This window comes from Phaseolus vulgaris, chromosome 4 (assembly GCF_000499845.2).
Source record: "Phaseolus vulgaris cultivar G19833 chromosome 4, P. vulgaris v2.0, whole genome shotgun sequence".
NCBI classification, from domain to species: domain Eukaryota; kingdom Viridiplantae; phylum Streptophyta; class Magnoliopsida; order Fabales; family Fabaceae; genus Phaseolus; species Phaseolus vulgaris.
Genome location: NC_023756.2, coordinates 40,017,233 through 40,028,290, shown reverse-complemented (window position 1 = coordinate 40,028,290; position 11,058 = coordinate 40,017,233). Strand labels below are relative to the sequence as shown.

General features: G+C 30.0%; 1 protein-coding gene across 1 annotated transcript; it reads right to left on the bottom strand.

Moving 5' to 3' along the window:
• Positions 1–1,809: 1,809 nt before the first annotated feature.
• Positions 1,810–3,372, bottom strand: LOC137837638 (heavy metal-associated isoprenylated plant protein 39-like). Its single transcript, XM_068646707.1, has 4 exons — positions 3,211–3,372; positions 2,940–3,018; positions 2,578–2,855; positions 1,810–2,115 (listed from the first exon to the last, which is right to left on the bottom strand). Exons 1-3 carry the CDS (start codon positions 3,217–3,219, stop codon positions 2,602–2,604), a joined length of 342 nt encoding a protein of 113 aa, XP_068502808.1. The 5' UTR covers positions 3,220–3,372; the 3' UTR covers positions 1,810–2,115; positions 2,578–2,601.
• Positions 3,373–11,058: the final 7,686 nt, after the last annotated feature.

The window sequence follows — 11,058 nt, the reverse complement described above, 5'->3', positions numbered from 1 at the left end:
ATCAATCTTATAAAATTGATTTATAAAATAAAATTTATATCTATTATATATTATAAAATGTTTTTTATATTTAGTTAATGGTAAATCTCAATTAATTGATGACATAATTATTTTTTAATGAAAAGACAGATCATTCTACTCCCATTATTTGAATTGTGAATGAATTCATTTGTAATTTTCTTTTGTAACAGTAGAAACTGGTACTACAAATTTTAAATTTTTCATCATTGCATGCATGATTAGGCATTCTAACAACCTAATAATAATGTGGCCCAAAGTGTGGAGGGTGGTACAGTACCTTAATTAATGCTTATGGCCCCCCTAGAGGAGTGTCATTCATTGCCCTAAGGGATTATTTAAATAAATAAAAAACTATTAAACTTTCATCATATTTTTAAATTTCAGTTAATATTACAGTTTTTTTTTTGACAAATATTAAATTTTATCAATTCAATCAATGAGATATAAGATATTACACCAAACTATAATTTTGTTTTCTTTTAATTTCTTATCCATGATTTGGATTCCCTGTTTTTTCTGTAACTTTAGATTTATGTTGGATAAATTTATCATTTTTTGATCAAATCTCGAATTTTATATGTTTGGTTTTAATTTTTATATTGAATTAATTATAATATTTTTTATGAGTGAAGATGATAGGCTTATGATTTAATTTGTTTAAAATAAAATAAATAAACATATGTAAAATTGAGGATTGTACTAAAATTACAATTTTTATAAAATAAGATTAATAGCACAGATCTAGAATTAAAGAGGGCAAACACTGTAAGTTAGTCAGAATATTATTTTCTATGTCAAATTTTATGTACTCTGTTAAAATTTACTAATAGAAGCTAGATTTTTAATATTTAAAAAAAAAATATTCTAAATGTTTAAGTTTGGAAAAATATCTAAAAAAAAATGAAGTGGTTAAAGAAAACAACAAGGGCAAAAATACTTTTCATTAGATATTTCAATTACTTTGTTATTTTCTTTATTTTAAAATATTATGCAGCCCTCTTCAAGTACTTTGTTATTTTGGTTTAATTTTATGATATTTAAGTTTCTTTTTCATTTCTCAGTGCTACTTAAAGTTGGTTTTAGTTTTTATTATTTAGTTTTGATACTTTATAAAGCAAATATTTTAAGTGAATTCTCCAAAAATGATGATAAATTTAAAACCTCATTTCATCAGAAGTCTCGAAGATGATAGTTTAAATATTCCAAAACCAATAACCATCAATGACACATAAAAGTCATAAGAGATTAAAACAAAAAATATCCTATGTTTGTTCATAGCTACTCAATGCTGCTAAGAGATATTTTTACAATAATATAAATTAAATGTGTATACTTTTATCTTAAACAAAAGAGATCATTTTTCCTCTGTGAAAAAGTATAATTTTTTAGGATAAAAATGTCATAATAACACAAATTTACTATGACTCAATAAAAACTAATTTCAAGTTTCAAATCATTAAAAAACAAACTAGTACAATTGGATGGAGAAGGGTTCTTTAAATTTAAGTTCTACTACATCTGTCACTGTATATACACGCTCTTTAAAAAAATATTTTACTTTCTATAAAATTTATTTTAAATAATATTTTGCATTTAATTATTTTTATAAAATATTCTTAACTATTTTATAAATATTTAGTCAATAAACAATAAATATTATAAATTATCAAGATAAATTCATTCTAGTTATCAGAGTAAAAGAAAATCAGCATCACACATTAATTAACTAAAAAGAAAAAATTGAAGAGTTCCAATAATTTTAAAAAATACTATAAAAAATGGTGAAAATTTAATACCACTATCAAGTTAATTAATTTTTATTAAGTGTACATTAGTTTACAAAATCATATATAAATATTCATTGGTACAACAAATTAATTATTATCTTAACATTGTTTGTTCATTAATCCCATGCAGATTCCTCTTCCCTAATAGAAAAAGAATTTGAAAACCATTTTTGTTTGCTCACAAGAACACACTTCTGTGTGAAATGATGAATTACAAGCCATTTTGGACTTTGGTGCCATTCAGCTAAGATCAAAAGACCCACAACCAATAGGAGGAATTTCTTGATGACCCAAAATTTCTTGGTTTCTGTTCATAAGCAGAAACAAAAAAAGCATCGATATTATCATCATAGTCACAAGTCACAAGAGCCACTTGCATAAGCATAATAACAAAGCAAAAAGGTAAATAAAATAATAAGGTACTGAATTTTAAAAAATTAAATAATTTGCACTACCAATTACCATTTTCCCATTTCTTCATTCCCCAGTTCTCCATATTAGAGTAAAAAGAGAACAAAAAACTATGTTTTTCACCATTGGCCAATTTTCTGGACACCCTTTTATTAAAAGTTCAAAACTTTTCCATCTGAGCAATTGAAGATTGATCCATGTTTGAAAAGTATTATGAACAACAGATTTGAGAAGAAAGCCACATGATCAAAAATGAAAAAGACTCTATGGACAATTTTTGCAGCATACAGTTGCTTCTGAATATGGGAAAATATGCAAAACAAAGTTAAAAATAAGTAGAATTAGAAAAGGAAAAAACCAGATGATAATTGAGTAGTGTCTTCTATTTTTTCTCCTCCTTCTTCTCTTCTTTCTTCTCTTCCTTCTTTTCCTCTTTCTTCTCTTCCTTCTTCTCTTCCTTTTTTTCTTCCTTTTTCTCCTCTTTCTTTTCTTCTTTCTTCTCTTCTTTTGCAGGTCCAACTGATAGTATATCCACTTTTCCTACTTTCTTCAGCTTCTTCACTATTTTCACTGTGTCCATTTGACCAACCACTGTCAACTTCTGCTCCTTCACATCAGCGACAATTGAATCAACCCCTATGGATCAAACCACAAAAAACCAAACAGATCAAAATGAATTCAAGGTACAAAATTTGGCTTTGGTTTTCACAAACCACCCACCATAGATATCTGCAGCTGCTTCAATAGCCTTTTGCTTGGTTTTGTCATCAGTCATAGTCAAAACCTTTAACACAACCTTCTGTTGTGGATCCAAAGAGGGGCAACATGCATAAGAAGAAAGAGAAAGCAAATGGTAAAGAATAAAGATAGTAATAACATAACTTTCTTAGTCATTTCAATGGATCATAGATATGTAAGTACATAAATGTAGCATAAGGAATCCAAGGAAAGTAAAAGGTTTATGCAGAGATGATGAAATGAAAAATGGTACCTGAGCCATTTGAAGAGGTGTGAAAGGAAGAGTGAGAGAAGAAGAAGGGGTTTGAGAAAATTGAGAAGCATGTACTATATAAGGGTAAAGGTGTGAGGTTCTGGAGTTGTTTCTTTTTATTTGTGCGTGTGACTGTGGAAGTCACATCCAACAGATGGACCCTCCAAATGCACATTTCTTGCCGCATATATGGTGCAATTCGACAGCACACAGGACAAATTTTTGAGTGTTTTAGGCATGGTGATCACATTCTGTGCCATTTGGTTTTTTCTAACTATTTTTCTTTCTTGCTTTCTTTCTCACCTTGGTATCTTTCCCTATCAACCTTGGGAAAATGAAATTTGCATCATTGCACATTAGAATGTGTAAATGCAAAGAGGATTGGAATTTGGTGAGGGAGAGAGGAACAAAAGTTGTTGAAAATCAAGTTTAATTGCTATGTTGGCCTTTTCACTGGTCACTTGTTCTAGAGCCATTATACACTAATACAAAATTATTAAATAAAAATTAATTTATAAATTTTATTAATAATAAAAACTACTTTTCATATTAATAAATCTTTTAATTTTTAACATAAATTAATATAAAAATTAATTATTTTTTATTTCTAAAATTATTTTTTATTTAATAGTTTCATATCACTATTTTCAATTCGTTCATTTAATAATAGGTAATTTAATAATAGGTGGAAGATTTATTAAATAGTAATGTGACTCTAATTTATTTGTTTTATTTTATTCTGGTAAAAAGAATTAATAAAAAAAATATATAAAAGGCATATGTAAAATTTTAAAAAGTGACCGAACTTGTGGGTTCTTTAAGATTCGAGATTAAAATTACATTAACAAACAAAAAACAAAAATTGTGGGTTAGGGATTAATAAAAGATAAAATTGAAACTTTAGGTATAGAATTAATGTATATATTCAATGGATTGTGTTATTAATATTATTTTAACTTGTTGGACACTAGAATTTCTTACACAGGATACATTATCTTTTATTTTGATTGTTTCTTGGTGAAGAATAATATTCCATAAAGAATAGTAAAATAAGGGTCAAATGCAATGCACAATGTGATAAAGTATTTGTAGACTTTGTCGTTTCTTTTTTCTTTTTATTGTAGCACCAATGTTTGAATGTTAGTTTAGATCTTTGGTACAAGATCTAGCTCAGAAATTGATTACATTTTAAATCAAAAACAAAATACAAGATTAGTAAGTAGGTGATGTCTGATAGACGACAAATATTGACATTGAAACACATGCATGGTGTAAGAAAACACAATTATTTTTTTACTAATGGCAATGGAGTACCGACAGAGAATTCCCCATGAAGACAAAACATCCATTGTTGTGCACAAAATTATGATGAAGAAAAGCATTGTGAGTTGGTATAAGACATAGGGATGGGTTACATACACAATATTCTTCCTAGATTGTCTGCTCCTGTGTCATATGCTTTTTACTAGGCTGTTTCTTCTTCCTTCATCTTACCTCAAACTTGTGAAAACGAAAGATGTGTTGCTATGATCACTCCACTACACTTAATCAAACATATCCAAAACAAATTAACTAGGATATGCTGGATGCTGACTTGGTAAGTGATTGATGTCTTTCACGGTTAAAAAATTAATTTAATCCTAATTTTTAAATAAAACCTTGAGATTTTTCTTCTTTTTTATTTCTATTATTTGCCGCTACCTATTCTTGTTCAAGAGGCCCCTCTCAGTTATTTACACCACTGCAAACTTTTTGGTTGTTGGTGGTGATTTATTGTAGTATCATTTCCCCCCTCCTTTCTTTGTTAAACTTTTTATTTTTCTTATCAAAGGTATCATATATGGGAGATCATCTAAAACTTACGTTGAAAAAAAAACTTCTACTCTGTAAGTTCAAACTAGTTTCTAAAGAAAGCTTGACTATTACAATTAAATAAGATGTCAAACTCTATAATATAAAATTATGTTTAGCCTCAACTCCTAAATTAACAATATTATATTTACTAGTGCAAATAACACATTTTTCAACAACATATTAGGTCGGTTAATTGAGAACCAATGTAAACAAAAATGCGGTGATATTTTTGTAAGTATTTGACACATATGCACCGGTTGGAAAGATCAACTGGTGTACTATGTTTTTTCAGACTAAAAAAAAAAATTAACAAAAAATGTAATTTGCATGACATATTACACCGGTTGGAAAAATAAAAAAAAAGTAAAAAAAATATAAGTGTGAAGCTAGACATATTACACTGGTTGGTCCTTCCAACCGGTGTAATATGAATTTCAAATTTAAAAAAATAAGAAGCAATGACGACATATGATGATTATTGTAGATTACCTGTCATAAAAAATGGTGCAATGACATTTTTGTAGTAAACATTAAATTTATTATATCGGTTATAACCATCATAATAAACTACTTAATCAGTGCAGATGGTTAGTCTTCTTTCACATTTTCAAAGTTGCAAAGACGGATCTTCCCCAACTCGAAACTTTTTTCTCTCTACTCTAACTACAAACCCTAATCGTGTTCAGATTTTATGACTCCAAACTTTCTTCTCCATTCTCCAATTACAAATCTCCTCTTCGAACCCTAATCGTGGACTTATTATGTTCTGGTCATTAGTCCCAGCTCCTCGCGTCTATGCCATCTCCAAGGCTCTATTCGTCCGTCGCATGTGTTCTTACTCCTTCCTTGTCCTTAACTCCCTCGCGCCCCCCATTTTTCGTGGCAAACTCTCCTTCAATGAGGTTGTGGCGTTCGTGCTTGATAATGCCACTAAGGAAAAGAGAAGCGACGGAGGGAAGATCTTGCCAGATTTGGAGTACTACCCTTTCGAAAGTGTTGTTGATGAGTTGGGCATTGTGATTTTTGCACGATGGTAAGAGGTGTACGTGAGAGTGAGTTCGTGTGTTTCATGGCCTCAACTCGACGCCTCTATGGTGTCGTTGATTAAGGGTTTGCTTCAACATGCGTGTTGCAGTGATTTAAGTGATGAAAAGGTTTTGAAATTTGGGAGGAGTAAGGATAAGGTTTTTCATTTTGAGTTGTTTATATGATTTGTGGTGTATTATCTTCAGCAGAACGTGATATTGAGAAGTAGTACTACATTCATGTATCTAGTTACAATGTATTGTCTCGTCTTTAAAGCTTTGATGAGTTGAAATCGAGGTATCTTTTGTGAGAATATTACAGTTTTTTGACCATGATGAGGTTATTTTTTTTTTGTTTTTACCAAAATGGGGTTCGTTTAAAAAAAATTACAAATTTAGGCAAATCGTACTAATTTGACACAACTTCATATGCACAAATCGTTCCAATTTGACACGACTCTTCCATGTCATACTAAAGTTGTGCCAACTTGACACGACTTCTGCCCTGTCATACTGAAATCGTGTCAACTTGGCACGACTTCTGTCACGTCATAATTTTTTTTTAAAATTTTATTGTTTATATATTGGGTAGTAAGTTATGTAATGTTAAAAATTAATTTGATACATAATTTTCTAAGAGTGTTAGTTTTAAGGAACAAAAAATTGGATATATAATTATTTTTAAATTATTTAATTATTTCAAAATAATTACAAATTATTTATATTATTTGACTTATTTAAAATTTATATAATTATTTTTAAATTATTTAATTATTTCGAAATAATTACAGTACTTATACCTTTTAATATTTTAATATAAATGACATTAAAAAAAATAAACAGGTTTAAAAAATGGATTATTTGAATTGTGATAAAAAAAATTATTACTTCAAAAAAAAATGAATAATTGTGATACACAATTATCCAATTTTTTGTTCCTTAAAACTAACACTCTTAGAAAATTATGTATCAAATTAATTTTTAACATTACATAACTTACTACCCAATATATAAACAATAAAATTAAAAAAAAAAAAAAATTATGACGTGGCAAAAGTCGTGCCAAGTTGGCACGACTTCAGTATGACAGGACAAAAGTCGTGTCAAGTTAGCACGACTTCATTATGACATGGCAGAGTCGTGTCAAATTGGGACGATTTGTGCATATAAATTTGTAATTTTTTTTAAACGGACCCCATTTTGGTAAAAACAAAAAAAAATAACCCCATCATGGTCAAAAACCCGAATATTACATTATCTCATTTATGAGGAATATCATTGTGTTTGCTTCTCATTCTGACATTTTGTTTAAAAGAAAGGGATGATTTAGAATCATAATGAATTGTTTGTAAATAACTGTCCATCGTATTTTTTTGTACAATTTGAAAGAGCTTGAATTCAAAGAACCAATGCATATTCAAAGACAAGCTAGCTATACCAGTAAATTTTTCTGGACTTTAGTAAACTGTTACTGAAGTTCGATCATGATTCATATGTAGTTTTTATTATCCTTGGGATAAGTATTAAATGGTATTGTTTTAACTGTTGCATTTCTTCAATTATTTGGGATAGGGTCATGAATGCTTTGCATTTTTATTAAATATTATTGTTGGTACAACTTTCAGTTCTCTTTGCAGAATATTCTTTTCATCTGTTTAGAATAGAGAATTAATCCAAATAGTAATAGGAGGTTAACACTACATTAGGTACAAAGGAAAAACGTAATGTCAAGAGGCATTTCTTCTCTGCAGCATAGCCATACACCTCAAGTTCACACATTAACCAAATATATGTTCACAATTATAATAGCAATCAAACAATAGATTTCAAAGACAAAATTATCTTAAAATGATATCGTGCAAGTCGGCGGCTGTTGCAGCGACAAACAATTGAAATCATTGGAAGGAGGCGTCTTTCAAGCCGACGATGATGGCAAACAGAACAAACAACGAAAATGGTTTCGCAAGAAGAGTGAAGGGGACAATTAGGTTTTCTTTGAAGGAGTGTTAGGTTTTCCGGTGAGAGGGTTTATGGAGACCGAGTGAGAGAGTGCGAGAGTGAGAGGGCGCAAGAGTGAGGGTTTCGCGAGAAGAGTGAAAGGTAAAGGTGTGCGGGAGTGTTTGTGGTGAGAGTGAAGGGTTTCACGAGAAGAGTGAAGAGTGAAGGGTTTGAGGGTTTCTGGAGAGTGAAGAGGGTATGGGGATAGTTAGAGGTTTTGTGAGCGAAGAGAGTTCCAATTCAATTTTAGTTTCCAAAGAGTCAAATTGATGAGGTTTTTGGAAAAAAAAAATTGGGAATGAGGAATGGTATGGAGGGCAGAAAAACACGGGAGAGTGTATATTTCGAAGGAGAATTGTTGTAGTTCAAAATGACACGTTATGAAGGGTAATTGTGACGGTTATTAAGATATCGTATTATACGAACACTTATGGGGTTATTAATAACCACCATATTAAAACCGTCACTACATACATGTTCTTTTTGTAGTGTGCCTTGACCAATGATGTGATTAATCATAAGAAATCTGAACACGTGTATTTTCTAAAGGGTCTTAATTATGTTTATGTTATTGTGGAAACTCAAATTGTACTTATGGATCCTTTACCCTATATGAATGAAGTTTAGTTTTCTCTCTTGTTATTCAACAAGAAAGGTAGTTGACAGGGAATGCTTTGATAGGGAAAAAAAACCATTGTTAATACTGTTGAAAGACAAGGCAATTGAAAGTAATTTAGCAATGGGAGTCGGCTACTAAAGGGACGTGGAATAGGTCGAAATCAGAATCAAGGAAAACAATGTAACTATTATCATAAGATGTATCATACAAAAAATGAATGCAATGTTAAGCATAATTTTCCTCCATAGTACAAGAATAAGAGTAAACATGTGATCAACATTGTTGTTGCACATGACAAAATTGATTTATTAATACTAAAACTGCCAATAGTGAAAATCAACAAATTACGAGTTAAGAAGGTAGTCAATTTACACAAGACCAAGTCCATCAAATTCTAAAAATTATTCAAGAAACGAAAATTAACTTCATACATAAAGGTGAACAGTTTCATTGGTGAGTCTTTTACCAAAGGAACTGAGAGAGAGGTGAGAAAACTAAAAAATTGTGGATTGTTGATATCAAAATTATTGAATGTTTCATGAAAGTTCACAACTTTATTTTGAATTTAAATCAAACTGTTTTGTAAAATTGAGTTTCGAAAACTATTTTTCTTCAATGTACTTCCCGTGTTGTTAACCCAAATCATTTACTTATATAGAAATTATTAGAATAGTAGAAATTTGATTTTCGGCCGTGTGATTGGGTCCTTGTCAATATTAAATTGGTCTTCCAGTAGAGACAACTAAACTAAGGCTAACTTCCATGTAATGGTTTAAATCATTTAAATTTTTATTTATTTAGAATTTTTAATAATTATGAAGTTTTTAATTTTTGTAGTGTTCAAAAAAAATATTGATGATGTAAAGAATAAAGTTTATGTAGTGACGTGGATGTTTAAATGAAATAGGGGATGCAATAAGTAAAAAATAAAGACAATTACGTTCACGTTAAATGAAATTGCAATTTATGAATTACGATGTTTATATGTATGCATTAAATGAAATTACGATGTATGTATTACGATGTATGAATGAGGATGTATGAATTATTGTTTTATATTTAGCTTGAACATTATTGTATCCTATTCGTCTAGGATTTATAAAAAGAAGATTCTTATCTCAATGGAACGTGACAAAGCTGCATCCAATAACACAACACAATTCGATCATAAGTATGATCCAGAGCAGGATGATCAACATGTTCCTTAAAGTGTATCCTATATTGTAAGTTTAACTATTTGACATTTTTATTATATATTAAGTATTTTAATTATTTCATTTATTTATTTATATTGTTTATATTTTTTTACATGTTTATCACATCACTATGGGATTCATTTTGGTAGTTTTAGTTACATTTGTAAAGTACAATTTTAATTGTAATATTTTTTTTAAGTATTCATATCATTTTGAATTGATCAAAGATTTTGTTTAACTATTTGTATTACTTTTGTACATTGGATGTGTTTGTGGATGTATTGTGAATGATAGTAATTTGTCTGAATGTGATTTGGTTGATATTTATTCTGTACAGGTATCCTGACTATTTATAGGTAAATTGGCTAGAAAAAAAATTAAATTGTATTTTTTAATTTCTTCCCTTTATGCGTCGGCCATGACCCACGCTAGTTTTTTTTAAATTTGCGCCCGCTTTTGCGTGGGCCTAGCCCACGCAACATCTGATATAATTTTGCATGGGCCTAGCCGACGCATAAGCGAAATTTAAATTATGCGTCGGTTTGGCCCACGCATAAGCCACCGCATATGCGTCTGTTTTACGTCCACCCAGATTTTGCGTGTTGCGTCCGTTTTGCGTGGGCTTGGCCCACGCAAGATGCGTCCACCTTTCTAGCCCACGCTACTTGCCTTTTGCTTCCAGGCTTTTTTCGTCGGATATGGAGCGGACGATAATCCGACGCATAAGCGTCCATTTTTTAACTTTTGCATCCGTTGGCCCATGCAAAATGACTGTTTTCTTGTAGTGATAGGAGCTATTAATGTTACTTATACTACATCTCATTTCATAAGGTTTTGGAAAATCAAACCTATACTTGTGAAACTGCTTAATGTACTCATGTTATAGCCAATTATGATGGAATTGTGGAACCTTTTTATTCTTACTATATATAACATTCTTTTCATACCAGAATTCAATTTATTATTTTATTTGTATAACGCATTGTTGAGTCCCATAACGACAAACTAATTTTTTCTTTTGAGAATTTCTAGATATAGGACATTGTTTCATGGATGATGATTGGTTTGGCTAGACTATATAAATGGTTTGTATTTTCTGAAGGTACCAGAGTATGAGTATTTGATCAACATGGTTGAGTCAAAAAGTGAAGAATAT

Excerpts from the sequence above, each read along its gene's own strand:
- LOC137837638 (XM_068646707.1), bottom strand. Across the intron at positions 2,856-2,939 it reads AGCAGCTGCAGATATCTATG|GGGTTGATTCAATTGTCGCT; the intron begins GTGGGTGGTTTG and ends TTTGATCCATAG.